Source organism: Typopeltis vanoorti, chromosome 2 (genome assembly GCF_054136105.1).
Source record: "Typopeltis vanoorti isolate ZY-2024b chromosome 2, IOZ_Tvanoo_1.0, whole genome shotgun sequence".
NCBI lineage: Eukaryota > Metazoa > Arthropoda > Arachnida > Uropygi > Thelyphonidae > Typopeltis > Typopeltis vanoorti.
The window spans coordinates 188,405,329-188,424,604 of NC_143550.1; the positions used below are offsets into that span (position 1 = coordinate 188,405,329).

The following is a 19,276-nucleotide window of genomic DNA, read 5'->3' on the forward strand; positions in this document are numbered from 1 at the left end:
TCATCGAAAAAGATTTGAAGAAAGACGCCCCGATTACGCAGTGAGTTCCTGATGACCGGAAACTAAGGCTAACAAAAATGTAATGCAAATTTGCTGCCGTTGATGCATCGGTGGCAGAAACTGTTTAAAAATGACTGTCGCAGACGGCTTCGATCCTGTTTCTCAGTCGAGTTAAGTACTTCATCTCGATTTCGTTTTCTCTATTCCAGATTTTTTAAAAATACATATGGAACGCAGCAATTCACTTTGGAAATGCGTCAATTTAAATATCACAACGATTATTATCGATTCATAATTTGTAAGCATATTAAAAAAAATGGACTGCGACCCCCTAACACAGAAATGCCCTTCCTTTACTTCGTAAACCCTCCGTTCGTCTGGATTTATCTGTATGGGATGGGGGGAGGGCCTGATAGAGTTCTGCATTCAGCATTCTTTCCACGCTGATCAACGGGAAGTGAACCACAGATGCGATTCCCTGAAGAATATTTCGATGAAACGAAGGAGGTCGCCCAACGCGGATTGAGCGCGTTGACCTGCTCGAAGAACGTTGGATCATTTTGCTCGCTGCCGAGATGCTTGCCTTATAAAGGCAACATGCAGATCAGGTAACGGCGAAACTCGCTGCAGTCACCCTTCTTCCTACTTAGTGGAATGCACTAATTAGCGGCCTCCGGCCACCAGCCTCATTCGGCCTTGAACAAAAGCACTTCTGCGAACAAAAGACTCCCCGGTGTTCGATCGTGCGAAAAAAGTCGATAAAGAAGAAACGCCGGCAGCAAGTCATTCGACTACGCCGTAGGGAGTTTCAGCTCGTAAAGAACCCCCGCAGTTCAGAGAATTGAGAACAGGTCGGTAGAGAATTAAGAAGTCAGCAGAAGAATAATTACGGTCCAGAAATGTAAGCTTCAGTTGTGAATCGCTTTGTTTGCGTTAAACTCTTCGGCCCGCTTCTGTCCGTTTTGGCTGAAACACTGTAAATCTATTGATGTGTGTGTACTTTTGTGAAGAGAGGAGGCTGCGCTACAGGGAGGGCACCTTGGGAAAGAAAATAACATACGGAAGAAAATAATCGGTGTTGAACTAGAAGAGACCTCCTCATGTGACCAGACTTCCATCCTTTTCTCATCCTTTCAAGATGGGTTGAATTAGGAGTGCAGCCGGCTTGTCATTCCTCTGCTGCATTTCTTCACAGGTACGTATTTTCGTGTCTATAGAACTGCGTGTTCACCTGTTTTGAGGGACGTTTCCCTGAAGGGAAAAAATCCTCTATCTCCTTATGACACCGGCTAACTAGCTCGCCATTTCATTGAAGGGATTTGAAAGGTTTAATCATGAGGTAGAAGGAATTCGAACTCGGGTCTTTCTAACCAAAGGGCTTGTCTATGCCAACTGAACTACGGAGGTTCTGTGACCAGACTTCACTCCAGTTTCATCATCAAAGTGGTCCTCCTATCCGCAGCTTACAGATTTAGTTTCCACTAAGATACAAAGTCACGATTATCCAACCGAGTTGGATACGACTATACAATGTCGTATAGAACTTAACAGTTGGCAATATCGACGCATTGGAAAGTCCATTTTGGTTGGAAAAGTTCCATCTTTAAGTTTCCCAATGAATTTCCAAATGTGTGGATTCTGCTAATACAGGAATCATTCCTCGCAATAATTCTGTATGCACTCCCACCTAATGACTCAAGAGCATTTTTCTGCCGACTATAAGCAAACTGTTCGTATTACCAGAGGTGTAGCGGATTAAAATCAAATATTTAGTGCTTTGTGCTGTGTTTGTACAGATTCCCTCAGACCTCGGAAGAGCTCTTCTAATTGTAGATGTGAACTAAGTTCAACATATGAGTCTCATCTGGAAAGGAAACAATATTTTCAGTCGAGCTGTGGCGACCTTTCCGGATCGGTTTATCTGCAAAAGTTCTTTTTTCAAGGCAGTGAGCGACTAATTTTTCATTTGAATGTCCGTAAATAGGAGCGGATCGAATCTCCGGCTATTTTTTCTTTTTCTTTTTTTTTTTTTTTTTTGTTTTCCCTCTTGCTAGTTACTATTCCATGTTTGTCAGTGAGCAAATCGGCACAGTCTGCACCAAACAGCAAAGTAAACAAAGAACTTCGGTCCCTTATGGATTCGGTTATTTTCTTGCAGGCTGCGTCCCCCCCCCCCCCCATCCGTCTCCTCTGTTATGTGGGAGTATTCAGAGGTAGTGAGACTACTACGACTACTTAGTCATTTAGCCTTAGAATTTCATGATTTTCATGTTGCGATAGGTTCTTTGTGATATTCCACGTCTTATTTAGGTTTAAGAACCGAAACCAGAACCTCCTCTTCTAAGGAAGCCCAGTTTTCTAAAAAAAAAAAAATATATGGTTAAATTGTCTTAATAATCTGTTCAGTACTTCAACTTTACTTGAAGCATTTATTTTCAAAATCACAAGATTTGTAACGAAGTTAGAAAGCTCGTAGATTTGAATTCCCATTGCTCGGTTGAATGTGTTTAGATGAAATTCGTCCCCGAGTAAGACCGCCACTACCCTTTTTATTAGAAGTCTAAAAAGTTCATTTGGTCTGTAGAGCAGGTTGGTTTATTTGGATTTACACCCGAAGCAACTCGGACTGTGAGGCCAGTGTATTATAGCTTTTAATTGTGAGAGTAGTATTAGGAGTAACGGAGTGATCTCCGTTACTCCTAACGGCCAGTTTGCCTGCTTTGCGGGTTATAAGAAAACCTAGTTTTCGAGTAGGGGGGAAAACTCTTCCACTCCTTACGAGACTGGTAACTCACTGTCAGAACTCTAGAACAGATATTATTCGAATACGCGATGGTACATTTACAACCTTTAGTGGGCGAGGTGACATAAGAAAGTTGTGCTTCGTATTTCAAATTCAGAAAGCTGTAATGTCGTACTATCTTAATATACTTTACAGAGAAGGAAAATTCGAAGAAAAAAATAATTGAAAATCGAATAGTTTGCTGTAACTAAAAAGGCCGAATATTTGATCTCCCAAAAGTGCAGCTTTTTTTTTTCTTTTTTTTTTTCGATGGTGAATACTGGAAAGTACTGGACAGACCCGGAATGAAAGAGAGTGGCGATTACACTGTGCCAGCAATCGCTATTTCAGGTGTTTGGTTGCACATTGTTATTATTATGGGCCTCCACCGGAAGACCAACATTCGTATAGCGTGGCAACGGAATGAAGCTGCGATGCATTTCTGATAACGACGTTTCAGAAATTGGAGATTCCAGTCGTCTTACCTCTGGATTACGAAGTACACTATATCATACTAGATGAGAAATGTTATTCTTCTTTTAATTCCTTACCCAAGCAAACTTCTACTTTGTAATCTCCAATACAGGAAGACCCTCTTATTAAGGCTTTGCAAAGGAAGTGAGCTCGTGTCACACGGAGGTAGCAGGGTTTTCTTCCTAGAAACTGCTTTTCCTCCAAACAAGATATAGTTAAACCTGACGAAGAATGCAGTTGACAGATTTAATTGTAGTGACATCATATCCTTAGTTGTCTCGTTAATTTCAAGCAGCCAAAAATCCCTTCCAGTGCATGCAACGCTGCTGTTAGTTTCGGGTTTCTAAGGGCAACTCTTTCGCCCGGGAAGAAATCAGACCACCTCACCCATAGTCGAAGTTCCAGACTAGATCACACCTGAAAAGGAATATACCAACCAGCACGTGAACCCGACATGCTGAGCATGTGCCACGATAGGGGTAAACCGAGATTAGCCATCCCTCGTACAGGCTGGCCCGTGCAAATGCAAGTTCAAATGTCGATCGTTTTAATTTCAGAAGTGACAGAAAATCGTCAGCTTCTTCCGAGTGACAAAACATCGGCAATAATTTAATCTCTTTCATCATAGTCTACATGTACACACCTCCAAGTTGCACATCCGATATTTGATGATGACATCGGATAATCCAGGTAATCCCGCCTTCACCCGTGGCAGTTAAGTAATTCTTTTGACTGATATTTGATCAGCCAAAAGCTTTTTGACTGATCAAATGTGTTTGTCACGGATTGTCTGCTCTCTTTTGACTCATACTTTTAATGTCGAGGCAGCAGAACCCACACAATTTTGAAGTTTCTCATTTTATTAAACCACACGTGCCGGACATGTTAGGGACCAATGTTTGGCATAAGGGTAAAAGGACTATGCAAAGAAAGTCGTTGCAGCGTTAAGAAAGTCAGTAAGTCGTATTTGATCCAATAATGATAGCATCACTGAAAACATCTTTTACATGCAGCCTGATTTTTCCCTTAATGATTCTTCGTGCTCTTCCTTCCAGGATATGCCGATTCCGTCCTGATGAGCTTCCCCCATGGCTCCCTTGCAGAATTTAGCGGCGAAGGACCAGTCGGAGGATGAAAACTCCGCAGATGAAGAAGAGGCGCCTCCCCTCAATGAAAACACCTACGGCAGGTAAGTGACTTTCGTAAGCTTCCTTCTGTCGCCTTCTAAAAAAGAAATGCTTTAGCTTCATGAATGTAGGTACTTTGCTCGTGCATACATTAGATCAAACGTGAGGTCCGTGGTCTTTCAACAGCGAGGGGGAGGATATAGCCACCTCTGTACTATGCATTGGAATAAGATGCAGTCAGTTGTCCGCCCTCTTTCTTTCGGCTGCGTTTATTACATTGCCTAAATCGTTCAGTTTGCGAAAAAATCGGATAACCTACGACCTCTAAATGGAGGACACTTCGTCGTCAACGGCAGAAATTCGATCAAAAGATTAATTTCTGTTAGTGACTTTTACGTTGAAGTCACTGACATAAATTAAATCACAAACCATTAAGAAAACCAGGACGTCCACTTAAGAGATTCAACGATGACTTCTAAGGGCAGAACAGGCCACGCCAGGCTTAAATCCTTGATAGCATGATGATGATGATGACGACTTTCTGTTGCTTAAAGGATTTTTCGAAATGTAAGCGCCTCCATTGTTCAGCCAATACCCCTCTAGTCGAAAATACTGGGTTTGAATCCTATGAGGATGCTGAGATTCGAGTTGAGGTCTTTGCAACCAAAGGGAGCTATGAAGACTGCAGTTTTCAATGTGAATCCCAGCCAAGAAAGGTTGCAAACTTATTCTACATACCAATATCTTGGGTACTAATATTAGTATATAATTCGGTTCTTGGCTCCCCTCCTCCAGAAACGGAAAGTGCCACTTCATGTCTCCAACAAGTTGGCAGTCTCACACTCAGCGACGAAAATCACCAGCAACCTAAAAAAAAAAAAAAAAGGGGGAGGGGGCTTTTCAGCTGAAAGTTAGTCATCATACGCAGGTTGCCCTCCTTCCCGGAAAATCTGGTATGTGATCCCTCAAAACAGCGAAAAAAAAGTCAAAAGAACACACCCACAATTGAGACATTTAATATAATTTAGAACATTGGATATCGAACCGAATCTGTGCTTGACAGATCACACTTTCCCAGTAAAAGGGGAGGGGATGGGGTGAAACACTTGATCTGCATTTTCTTTAATACGTTATTTTTGGTCCCCATTTCTTCTTGAATCCAGAATTGAAAGACATTCGGCTAATTATGTCAGTGAATACTTTTTATAATAAATGAAATTTAAGTTTTTTTATCAAAAAAAAAGTTTTTCGTTACTCCTAATATTTCCGTACTTTTATTAAATTGATTAAACACTCATTTCCCATAGAAGTGTTGCTTATAAGTGAAGCTTTCTTGATATGTCTGCAAGAAAAAAAAAGAGAGAGAGAACGAACTAGCGGAGAGGCCTTTTTTTGAGGTTCAGTGCTTTGAAGGCACCTTTCAGCAAGAGATGCATACTGAGACGTGTCGTTGTGCGAGCATCAAAATATAATCCTGCCGGCAATGCGAACTTAATGGAACGAATGTTGACGTTATTGAAATAGTTCCAGATAAGGTTCTTTTTGAAGAGACGAGGATTGCACAATCCTCTGGAGAGTAGGGAGCCGTGAAGGCCATCACTCAAACGAACGAACGGTTCTTGACGGTTTTGGGTTCAGCGACGCATGGCCCGGTGCGCCGACAACAAAGGTCCAAGGTCGGGCCAGTGATGGGGATACGACGAAGTGTCATGACATCGGCTTTCTTGGAAAATAAACGGGCGCAAGGGTGTTCTGAGCAAGCTGGTGGGGGAGTGTTTCGGGGGCCGGTGGGAGTGGGATCAGCACTGCGGAGGCCAAGTTCGTGTTTGTCCTTTAGACGTGCAGCTGCTCGCATTGAGCGGAAGGTGAAGGTGCTAGTAATTTGCACCTTACGTCACATGCGAAAGGAGAGGTGGTCCACCCACGGCGTGCATTTCTCGATGAGGCGATGTGATGGAAATCGAAGGCCTCAAGCAAGGACGCTCCGCACAATCACGAATCGCAGACATGCTGCTTCGAAAAGCCTTCTCGATAATGAACGGGACACTTAGAATCGCCGTTTTTACCGGCGTTCTTTCTCTTCGCAAACCAAACTGCGTTCAAGATCGTGGTGAATGATATGAAGAATTCAAATCGTTTCTAGTGTCAGCTTGGTCACCTAACAGTGTTCCTCACCAAGTTAGTCTTTCAAGAGGAAAGGAAATGGAATTTCATCCAACGATGAAGAATTCCTTATTATCAACGCATTTTTTTTTGTTTGTTTTTATTTTCGTGAACGAAGCGAGTTATTCTCGAACAAGAGGAGCCCAATTCATATTGGTCCATCGGATCAACGCACAGAAGCTGATTTACACACTGCGGGGACCAATTGCTGTTGGGCAACGAAGCCTCGAATACTCTGGGCACAGAATCGCTGGCGAGGAGAAGGGAATTTCCCCTTGTGCATTCCGATCTGCGCAAGGCTGTGTTATCTTTTTTCTCGGTATATCTCTTTCGTAGCGGTTGAAATGGAGCTGTTTATGGTAAACGGCGAGGTCGCCCACATGAGCTGAACCTGTTCTCCTGGCCTCTTCGTAGCGTGCGAGTTCAAACGAAATGTGAGCAGATAAGTTCATGTTGAGTTATGTGCAACTACTTTGGACAAGAATATCGCTACATGTAAAATCATGTTGCACCTCATTTACTGCTAATGCCCTTAATATGTATTTGCACTTCTCAGGCAGCGAACACAGTCTTGCGTAGTGGAGTAGGGTTAGGTAATGGCGAGGCAGCGAATGATTATAATCAGCTTCATGCTCCGGCTTTCTGTGAAAGTATTTTCTGAATTCCAATGGGATCATTCGAAGGATATGGAAAGCTGTGGTTTGGATTATAGAACCAGAAACGTTGGCACAAAGATACGCAGGGGTTGCCATATTTATTACAGAAATGTGTGCCAGTAAGAGATTCTCTACCTGCACTTCTTAAACGCTTAAGAGCATCGTGGTACTGAGGAACAGAGCCGAAGGAAATGTGGGAAGCATGGTGATGTTCTCTCTCCTTAGTTCACTGCTAGTTTTGTATATTAATGATGGCTTCAATGGTTTTGGTTTGAAGGCGAGGGGTGTGTGTGTTATACAGCTGGATAATGATGCAAAGCCACAAAGACTGATAAGAAGTGACTGATAGAGTATTCCCCCCCACCTTAATTTTTTAATCTGATACAATCCGATGATCGATAGACGTAGCATAACCAGCGTCGTATGCAGTAAAAAAGAAATCAGTCGACGTTTAACAGCTGAAGGTTGTATTTTGGGGGAAAGAAGGAGTGAGGAAGATCTGTTAGAAATAAGTAGAATAAAAGATGAGTAAGAGAAGTTAGTTCGATAAGCTTCGAGCTGGAGAGTAAATGCATAGGAAGAGCGGTTGCTCCTCAGTGTTATTAGTCTTGGAATGATGGCGACCAGTTCAACAGAGCATTGTCGCTGAGAGTACCTGAGATGGGTTGTGAGAAAGAAACGGAATGTCTACGAGAGTGATTACGGTGAATCTGCGAGAAGAGTTGGCTGCATTACCCCCTAATGTGGGAACAGTATCCCGCGGTGCATTGGATGGACGAGTTCAGGTGAGAAGTACCATCTCAAGCAGAAAAGCAAACTTTATTTTTGGAGGTTGAAGCTTCGGCTGATGCGACTGTGGTAGTGAGGGTGTCCAAGAAGGGAGACTGATAGTGTTTGATATCTGGGTAGTGTCGAAAGTTAGGAAAAGTGACGTGAGATCTGTCTTGAGAGAAAGGACAGGCGGCAGTTTTGTAGCAAGTTCACACAAGGTTATCGCACCCCACTAAAATAGTAAGGGGATGAGAATTCAGGACATTTTGGTTATGGATAACCATAAGCTTCTTTCAATAGGATTACGGAATTTTGAATATGAGGATAAACTAAGAGAGAGCGCAGGCCACAAGGTTTGGCAAAATATATGGACTCCATATTTCTTCCATTTGAAGGAAATTTAAGAAGATTTTTCATTCCATAGTAAAGAAGAAATTAGAGGTCATTCTTGAAAGTCGAGTTAAGTCTTGTGGCTAGCAAATTGGTGAAGAGTAAATTTTTCTCGTTGTGGGTGAGTCGATATGTTGCCTGCGAAATTGAATGCACTGATATTGAACGAATTTAAATATCTCCTTATATTTCTGGTATACGATAAGGCCTGTGTAGCTCAGTGGAAGTAGCGCTTGCGTCCTCTACGCTAGGCGCCCGAAGACAGACATAAATTCAAGTCTACTTGCTGACTGGAGGAACTTTTTCTAAGCCTTTCGTGGACTGGTTCCCGAGTTATCGACCCTTGGCACGGGCAAGCAGATATTTCGTCCCGTAAACTGAAGGAAATCGACCGTAGAACCTACATTACTTTCGACAGTAACATATCCTGTTAGGGTTAGTACCAAGAGATAGCAGCACTTGTTTTTCTGGCTCTTCATCGGTTGCCCCTTATAACTAGCGATAGTCTTCGGCAAGCTATCTCTGATTGGTTACAGGCAGAGACTGAACTACCCACTGTCTCCAAAAGTTAGATGGTGGTTAAGAGGCCTCGCCTACTCCCTATTAGGGAATAAAAGGCGTTAACTGGTTATTATTTCTGGTATACGGAAATTATTTGAAATTTTGGCCGAAAGAGATAAGGCTCTGAGGTCGGTGTGTTGCGTTTATCAATTGAGCATAGTCTTCGACTGATAACTCGAGAAACACTGGGTTGAAAAACCTTTTTGAAGATCCTCGCGTCCTAGAAAGCGAGCTGTATGAGATGGTGGGGGCCCCCCCCTCGAGATTAGTCACTGGACGTAGCGAATTAATATGTATTGGCTATGCTTGAAGTGCCAATCTCCACATTTCGGATGAGACATTGTTTTTTAATTTGGAGGTAATTTTATTGTAGTACATGTTTTCTCTCTCTCACACACACTTAAGCTTTAAAGATTGAGCCGGTTAGATAATCCAAAAATCCTGCTATCTAGAGAACAAACTCTTAAGCGACCTCATGCTTCCAGTGCGCAGGTGGTGGTCTCGCACTCTGCTGTAAAATGTCTCGCCGTGGGCCGCCTCTATATATTGACGCATTTGCGTATGCCTGCCAGTGTGGATAACGTGTCTGCTCCTCAGCTGTGGATTCGGATCCCACCGTAGACGCGAATGTTAGTGATTGTCTTTAGGTGGGAGATGAATTATATCGTCCGGAGTAACACCACCTCCGCGCTTATTGGAGGCCTGAAGTGGCATGACAAAATGTCACGTTTTATTATAGAGAGTTTCCAGATTATCCTATCCTTAGCCACCCACTCTGCTACTAATTCTTATGTGCTGCAGGCTAACAGTCTTTCCTGCGAGGGATTCATTTTTGCGTACGGTAGACGAATCTTTCCTTTGCTGAAATGGAATGTTTGGAATTTTTCTCGTTGCTTGCATATCGTTATTTCTTGTTGTGCGAGCAGAATCGCAGTTAGGTTCGTGTGCGGCTTTATTTGCCCAGACAGTTCGGTGCATGACCAGACTGCGTTGCTTTACGTGCGTCCTACAGATAAGTGTTCGTCACCTCCTCAATGAAAACGCAATCTCGCATTCAAGGAGTTTGAATCCTTAGCCCCGAGGATCCTCTTGATGGACAGGAGCACTTCAACCCACCCCTTTTGAACCTTAAATATCTTCTCATTGAGTTTAAAGTGAATAATCGTCACGTTTTTTTCTCATCTGTCGCTTGGCAGGTGCGAATCTGCTCTCTTCAAATACGCCCGACAAAATGGACTGCTTTCTTTCGAGACTGGTACGGAGTTCACATTGGCAGTTAGTTGCAAGAGGCGCTGCCACTCCAAGCCCAAGTCTTCAGCATCGCGCTCCTTCGATTAGAGGAGAGCAAAATATCACACGAACCTCAAAGAATCAATAAAGCTTCTAGTCGTGAACAAAACATCTCTGGAAATGAGTGTGCGAAGGTGGGGGGGGGGACTCTAAAGAACGGGTGACTGTGTGACCTATAAGAAGTTCCTTATTTCGAAACTGCAGATGGACCTCCTCATGAGCCTTTATTTGAACCATCTCTTGGCAACTTTTCTTCCTTCTTCAGCGAGCAAAATCGATTCCGCGCCCATGATTCCGACTATTTCAACTGCTACATTTTTGCTGTGTATTGTTTTCCCGTTTTATCAAAAAGAATTTCATTCTGCTCACTTTATCAGTTAACGAAAACGAGTTATTCTGAAAATTAATGTTCTTTTTTACTTTTCTGGATATTTTTTATTTGGCTTTTTTGTTTTAAATTATGTTTGTGGACATTTAGAGAAAGTGGAATTCTTGGAGTGTGTGAGCTCGCGATTCCGTTGTCACGAGAGACCAATTAACTCTGCTACTCACCGTAACAAGCTCAAACTCGTCCATAAACCGACCGATGCTATTCCGTTCTCGGACTGCATTCACTTTCAATGGGTCTTGGCGTGTATTTGTAAGCGGCCGCATTTTTTTTTTTTTTTTTTTTTACAAGTTGAAGATTAGTTCCTTATTTGAACGATTTTTGCATCTGCCTAATACCGACACTGCGCCCCTGAACAAAGAACGTTAGCATTATGTAATAGAGGAAATGTAGATGGCGCGCCAGAAGTACACGAAGAAGCTGCGTGCTTTAATCCCCTTTCTCTCGAAAGCAGCTTCTCCCAATGGGCGATCTGCACAGACGGGTGTTCGCCGAATATCAGTCGCGTTGTGGCTGCACGCGCAGCTCCAGCGAAATTAACTGGTTAAGCACCTTTGCAGGTCAGTGACGCGTGCATTGCTGTGCGGGAATCATTGACCCGCGGGGAGCAACGAGAGTAACCACGACCAGAGGTGCGATCCCTAATCGAGCAGGCAGGCAGGGTATTTACCCCGACATTAAACACCCCTTCGAGCTTGGTTCCGGTTTTCATTTCCCTTGCGTGATCTCACCGGGGGAATTTTTCCTCCATCGCCATAGCGCAATCTCTCAAAGTGGGGATGAATGATACAGAGGAAATGCTCCCCTCCCGAAACACTGGCGTGTCTTTTTAGTCTTGAAAATGGAATTGTCCTATAGATGGGGGAAAAAAAAAAAAAAAAAAAAAAACTGGCGATCAAAGTGATTTTCGATAACTACCAACTGGCCAAACATAGGCTTTGATTTTATCTGAATTCTACATTAACGATAATTCGAAAATCCCGCACCTCTCCAACACTCCCTTCTTTCTTCAAGAGTTAACCCAAAGTCTCTGAATCAGTCTGCAACGCGTATCTGCTTTCATCAACTTGATGGTCGCGTGAAGAATTGAAAGCGCATTCATTCTGTTGAATGCGTCACAGGAACTAAACGGAACCTTTTGAAACGGGGTCAGTTGGAAAGCTGCGTGCGGGAATGAATGCCATTATGGCTTTCAAAATATCTCTCTGGGCAGGAAGATAACGTGCAGTGCTGCGATTCAGCAAAGAGTAGCGGTTCACTGCGTTTTCTGCTCAGTGCGATTAGGATTTCTGTACATGAAAATACCTTTTAGTTCCTGGGGCTGGTTGAGCGAGAATTAACCAAAAGAAATTAAATTCATCTGACCTTTGACTGCTTGGCGCGGGGCAATCGCCACCCTGATTATTCGAGGCCAGAAGTGGCTTGAAAGTCCCCGTCTTGTTTCGAAACAAGCTGGGTTTGGGTTATATTACCTCACCCACAACTCATAAATTATACCGCTACTACTACTGAAATGTACGCTATAGTAGATTAAAAAGCTTTCGTTGGGGGGGGGGGGATTATCATGAAAACATAAACGCAAACAGAATTTACCGCGTTGATTTCGAAACCCGAGAGTCGTCTCGTTTTTTAAATGTTTAAAATGTGTTGTAAGGAAAAAATCTTCTCTTTTCTCCTCTGCAGCTTCGAAGCAACTCGAAATAATTAAAATTTGTGTCAATGTAAAACGGAAAAGCTTCGTAATCACCGGAGGTGGGGGGTGGAGCCGCAGAATATCGTTTCCTCGTCTTTCAGACATATTTGAAATTATTTGCCATTATTTGTAACGAAGGCTCGACAATGGATTATTCTTTTGCGCTGTTCAAATTCCATGTTTCAGTTCGACTCGACCGTCTAAATGTCCACGATTAATTATCAGTGGAAGCCGCTTAACTCTCGTAAATTGTACATCAATAGAACTCAAGACCACAGATTTAATCCACATCGCTGAAATGAGTAAATAAAGACCTTTCGAGACACGCAGCCGGATGTGGTCGCATCGGTTGGTTATAATTTCGTTCCTTTTTTCCTTAGAATTTGTTGCGCTTCCTCTGCAGCATGGTAAGGACGCTGTTCACTCTTTAGCGACATCTTATTGTTATTCTCCGCAAAGAGATTATTCTGGATGCAGTCTGTTTGTAAACTGCATTTTATTCCTGCTTGAATAGATAAGATCGAAAAGTTTTCTGATTTTCGATTTCATTCTTTTCAGTTAATGCCTTTTTATTTTTAATATTTATTCAAATTAGAATTCCATTCACATGTTTTGCTTTGCATTTCGCTATGCCGTTTGTTATTCAGTCTTTTTAGTGAACGCGGTTTCTGTTGAGCATTTTAAAGCCAAACGCTTTCGTAATTTGCATGAGATGCAGTTCTGCTCAAGAGAACTTTTTTCTAATTTGTGCTTCTCTCGGACTCGTATTTCCAAAACTTTTCTGTTTACAGTGGCATTTTACAATTCTGTCACTATTTCTATCATGAGCGACAATCTGAATTAATTTTTTTTTCCATCATGTGATTCGCAAAATAGCATTTAAATCTTTTCCTCACCCTTTTCCCCACCCGCGATAATACCAACAACTACTAGTAGGTCGTTTGTTTAAAATGAAATTTGAAAAGCTTCACATTTATAACGTTTCCGTTATAAAATCCTGGCATAAAGTAAACTTTAATTTAGTGTTGAATTTTTTTCTTGACTATTATTCATAAGACTATTACACTTTTTTATATATATAATGTTAGTCAAGTAGCTTTATTTTACCGTCCTACATGTTTCGCCAATTTTTTTGTATCGGCATCTTCAGGGAATACAAACTAGTAAGCTATATGAAGGTAACAGACTAGGTTATAACTGATGGTTCTAATTCATACAAAAAATTAGTATTGAACGAGGCAATGCGCGTGTCTCGGGAACGCGATTTATTCGTTATGGCTCATGATGCAATTGTCATGAAAGTTCATTTCTTTGATGTTTAATGATCTGATTAAAGCTTTCCAAATTTCTGGTAAGGTTAGACCTTGATTATTGTTTAGGTTTTCAGTTGTGCGGGCGACTGTAGCTGCTTCCTTGAAGGTTCTTGAATGGTAGTTATCTTCTATATAGGGCATAAGGCTCTTATCCTACTCAATGTGATGGTTAGTAGAGGCAACGTAGCAAGAAAGGCCTGAATGTCTTGTCTGTTGTTTCTGACATATCCTATGTGTTCTTTCTTTCTCGTTTCAAAGTTTCTAGAAGTCTGACCTACGTAACTAATACCACATGAGCAAGGTATATTATATACTCCAGAGTACTTGTAGAATGGATGAGGATCTTTCGGTGATCTTAGAAATTTCCGAATAGTGTTGATTGGCTTGAATGCTACTCTGATATTATGTGGTTTTAGAAGGTTAGCTAATTTTTTGGAAATGCTGCTTACAAATGGAATAGTAATAGCACTGATGTATTGGACGTTATCACGTTGTCTATGTGGTATATCAGTCAAGAGAATCTTGTTGTACAGTCTTTTTAGATAACCATTTAAAGATAGTTCTCTGGATATTGTAGTTAATTCCATTTGTAGGTCATTCTTATCTGTTGTGTACTGTATAGCTCTTTTCTTGAGCATATGGATAATGCTAAGTTTCTGAGCTATATGATGAGACGAGTTGAAATGGAAATTTTTAAGATCACCGAAAGATCCTCATCCATTCTACAAGCAAGTACTCTGGAGTATATAATATACCTTGCTCATGTGGTATTAGTTATGTAGGTCAGGCCTCTAGAAGCTTTGAAACGAGAAAGAAAGAACACATAGGATATGTCAGAAACAACAGACAAGACATTTTAGGCCTTTCTTGCCACTTTGCCTCTACTAACCATCACACTAAGTGGGATAAGAGCCTTATGCCCCATACAGAAGATAACTACCATTCAAAAACCTTCAAGGAAGCAGCTACAGTCTCCCGCACAACTGAAAACCTAAACAAGAATCAAGGTCTAACCTTACCAGAAATTTGGAAAGCTTTAATCAGATCATTAAACATCAAAGAAATGAACTTTCATGACAATTACATCATGGGCCATAACGAATAAATCACGTCCCCGAGACATGCGCATTGCCTCGTTCAATACTAATTTTGTATGAATTAGAACCATCAGTTATAACCTAGTCTGTTAGCTTCATATAGCTTACTAGTTTGTATTCCCTGAAGATGCCGATATAAAAAAATTGGCGAAACATGTAGGACAATAAAATAAAGCTACTTGACAAACATTTATATAAAAAAAGTGTAATAGTCTTATAAACTTTAAATTTTTTTCGGCTATTTCATTCTCGCATGTTTCATTCTCAGTAAAAGCTTTTTGACCAGTTAAGGGATATTGGAAGACACTACAGCTGTCTGCCAATAAAGAACAATAAAGAAACATTCTGTTTTACGGTAAATCCGTAAACGTATGAAGTTCATTCCAAAGAATGCGATAAAAAGAGATCTGTGAGATCTATTATGAGAAGCAACCTCATGAGGAGGATATGAAGAGGGAGTTCTTTAAAAGGTGAAGACATCACGATCTACTGAAGGGTGTTGGATTCTCAGATAAAATTCTATATAGGGGTTTGTACTTTCTAGAGTGAATGAGTGCGCGGTCAGTGTCAGGATGAGACAATTGCGTCGAAGTTTGAATCGAAAGCTCAACGATAAAACGCGAAACTCGATGAAGTTGCTGAAACGATTTCTTATACTTTAGATTAAACCTCACGTTCCTGAAAAGACAACCAACGAATCCCTCGCATCACATTTTTCTTTGGTTTATCGATACCATTTCAGATGAGAATTTCTCACTCAAAATACTCGCTTTTGGTTTATTTTTACATACCAATCAACGTTATTTGTTTCTTTCAATTTATTTTCTTGTTTAGGTAGTGTCTGCTATCCGAACAACCGGCGCAGAACGATGCCAGGACTCCATTGTGATCGATCGGAGAGGGCCACGAGTTCTCCCTGAATGTAGACATCGAATGGAGTCAGTTTTTCAAGACAGCACCTTCAGAATTGTGGAAGGGAGCAGCACCCTAAATGGTTGAATGTTGTGCGTTTATATTTTCATGACTCAAAAACGAATTCTGCCACTTCGCAAACAACTCGTTTTCCCATTCGACCGATAAGCACTTATGCACATTCGTGTAATTCCTCGTTGTTCCATTAGCGCCGTCTGTTCATCTTCGTCTTTTGAATCAATGAAGTCATCGCTAAATTCTTTCCGAGAACCGCTTTTCATTTCTAACTCCTACTCTCTTCCCTCAGATCTAAAATTACTAACAAGAAGTAAGTTTAGTAAATCGAAGAAGAAAAGGCCAACGCAGCAAAACTGCATGTTCTGACTAGTGGGGAATCGCGCAGGCACCACAGCACTTGGAGTGTTCACTGTGAAGAAATGTCGAAAACCTACTGAAATTCCGTCTCCCATATTCTGCCGAAAGCTACTGAACGTCTTTTATTATTTTAAATAAAACTGTGCACAGTTTTATTGGCTTCAGGTTCGGTACACCTTGCTTGTCGGACACTGAGTTGGTAAACTGACTGTTGGCGCTCATTGGACGAACCCCTTTGATATTTCCTCATCAAGGGGGGGGGGATGCTCTTTCTGAGGAGCAAGAGGATCATAACCTTTCTTTTCTTATACGATATTTCACCCTTTTCTTTCTGACGATATAAAAGTATGGATTGCTTTACTTCCCGCGAGTTCCTCAGGAGAGTCGAGAACTTTCTTGTTGTTTTTGAGTGAAAAAACGCAAGATGCTTTCTTAGGGAAGGTGGGGAGGGAAGAAAGCGACGCCTTCGTGGGAAGGGGGCACAAGTGACGAATATTTTAGTAAGCGGTCCCACTCAACTTGCCGTAAGGCAGTGAGTGCGAGGGGAAGCAAATCTGATTTGTAGCTTCATAGGAGCGTCGATGGCTGCGGTGCTAGACCAGATCCGGTTTTTGCTTACTCAACGTTCGTGTTTTAAATCCTTCAAGCCGTGCGAAAGGCAGCACACCGCGATGGTTGTCCGTGCTTCGAATGCTGTCGCCACCGAGAATCGGCATTCAGGTCAAGGACACATGAAACAGGCTCGGCAAAGGACGGTGCAGGCGGAGCTGCGTGCACAAATGACAGCCCAAGTCGCTTTAGCCTTTTAAGTACAGCACGTTGCAGAAATGCACGCGTAGCCTACGCCACCGCTGTGGCAAGTATAGCCAGCTGTACGCTGCTTCTGCGAGGAAATAATTACCTGGCAGAAATCACAATTGCTGAGGAAGAAGATAATTTATTATTCTGTAATTATTATTATTTTACCCCCCCCCCCCAAAAAAAAAGGTTCTACGTTTTTAAATTTTCTAGTCTTCTCTTCGTTGACAAATGCAATAAAATACTTGAATGTTATCCGTTTATTGATCTTTGAATACTGCAGATATTGTCAGGCACATTGTCTTACGTTTGATTAGCACGCAGAAAGAAACCATCTTAAGTCCAGTCCTGTATTTCCGTTTACTGCAAATATATATTAAAATCTCATCGTATAATGTTCGTGGGAAGTTTAGTTTAGTTGACTAATGATTGCAAACATTCATGAGGACGACGACAAAGAGATGGAAAGAGTGACGCTTCTCGCTGATGCAGTAATCTGCAGTGCATTAATGTTAAGGAATCGAACCTAATAATAAAATTACAAAGATTAAAAAAAAAGAGTCGAGGGAACAAGAGTACGGAAAATTAATGAATTAGCAATTCGCAAACCACCCAAAACAGTTGGAGTTCATCCGATCCCTTACATGGCGGCGACAGCGTTATTCTAACTGCTGGAAAGTCTTTTATTCCACAAAGCAAAGTAGGAAGGACATTCACCGAATTCGCAGCCGCAATTGCTTTCCCCATGACTCTGATCCATTGACTCGATTTTTAACAGAGGGAAAACCGTTAATCAGGGAATGGGGCAATTCGATAAAAAATAAGTTTGTCAGATGATTCTAAATGTTGTAATTATATTTTACTCTTCATACCCCTGACACTCGAACGAAGTTGCTTCGGTAATTTCTTCGATATTTTATCACAAAATCCCGATCTGACTGATGTGCATTGTCCCATAATACCCTTCATCACATCGCACGTGACCTTGATGTTTCCTGCACTACTCGTTCTTCACTTTTTTTTTCCCGTGAGTAAAAATGTTAGAACGACTCTTCCGTAATGCGGAGCGATTCGCTATTTTCGTTATTTCTCACACTTGACAGTGCCCTTGCAGCGGATTTCAGTTACGGATCGGAACTGTGTCAGCTTGCGTGAGAAAGAAAGGGGAGGGAAGGTCCATTTGGGCACACCCACGACGTATAAATCTCGCACAGCAAGTGAATGAAGATGATTTCTCGGCTATTTTAATAAGCTGCGAATATGATGATGCTGCGTGCGTTTTGCTTAGGGCAAAACAAAGGCAAATAAAAACAGAAAAATAAATGAAACGGCACAAACGTTTTGCAAAAGTTGGCTGAGTTTAATGAGATGAGTACCTGCAACGTTTAAAGAGGTTTTCAAGCGTCATGAACTTGTTTAGTTAGAACAGAAATATATTCCGTCGGATTTAAGACGCACATCGAATCACAGTAAACGAAATGCTGCAGACTAAAGCAAACCGAAGGATGCTACGAAGAGATCTTCACTTGCATGGCATTTACCCAAAAGCTGCTAATTCGGTTTTAAATTATTATAAAGTCGTTCTGGACTTAACAAAGCCCACTGGCAATTCAACAACGCGCTGCTATCCACTGAACATTCAGATCGTCGAACGCAGGCAGGGTTCAATTGTTAACTTTTTCCTCCCAAATTCTGTTTGCGTGACCACAGTTAGCTCTGCTCATACATTCCTGACTTATAACTCAAATTCTTTCAAAATATCTTCACTTTTAATATGATTCTTCCGTTCCATCTATTCCCTCCTCTAATCTTTCTCAGAATGTAGTCTTTTATTAAGCGTTTTATTTGTAATCCAGCTCTCAGATCCATCATTTAAAATTCTTTTGAACACTATAATTGCTAGTTTAGTGTTTTGGCTGTTCACCTGATTGACCACAATACCAGCCTTAATGTAGATTATTAGAAATAAATTAGAAATAAAGCGAGGATTTGAATAAATCCATTTTTGATATCAGCTTGAACACCGCAACAGTGCAATCCACAGTACATAGATAATGAATAAAAGGAATGATAGCGCATGCTCTTCGCTTATGTGATTTTACATTAAAATATTCTTTTCCAATTGCAAATATGCTTGTTTACAAATTAAATGTGGACTCTATAATTCCCCATTAATGTAATATACCGTTCGGAATATCGTTTCTCTGACACCTTGCCATGTGTCCTTATTCATATCTACCAAACTGAAAGGTCCTGGTTATATTCCATGCTTTCTCGATCATTGTCTTAAAGATGCGATCTAGCAAGCATTATTTGGGATGAACCCAGCTTATTAGTTTCTACGGTTCTCGCTCGGAACACTCAGTAGGAAATTCCTTTGTCATTTTCGCATTATTTTTCCTTTTTACAGATGAGTAGTATGAGAACTCTACTCAAAACATCCGGAATTTGACCTTCTGACCAGGCCCCCTCTGAATTATGCAGTG

The 19,276-nt window shown here is 41.4% G+C and overlaps 1 protein-coding gene across 1 annotated transcript in view; it reads left to right on the forward strand.

The window, feature by feature from the left end:
- The first annotated feature begins 4,316 nt into the window (after window positions 1–4,316).
- kkv (hyaluronan synthase-like protein kkv) overlaps window positions 4,317–19,276 on the forward strand; it is an 85,056-nt gene continuing 70,096 nt past the window's right edge. The window contains exon 1 of the mRNA XM_090409974.1: window positions 4,317–4,445. Within this exon, the coding sequence (XP_090266100.1) occupies window positions 4,345–4,445 (101 nt within the window). The 5' untranslated portion in view covers window positions 4,317–4,344. The remainder of the gene's footprint in view (window positions 4,446–19,276) is intronic.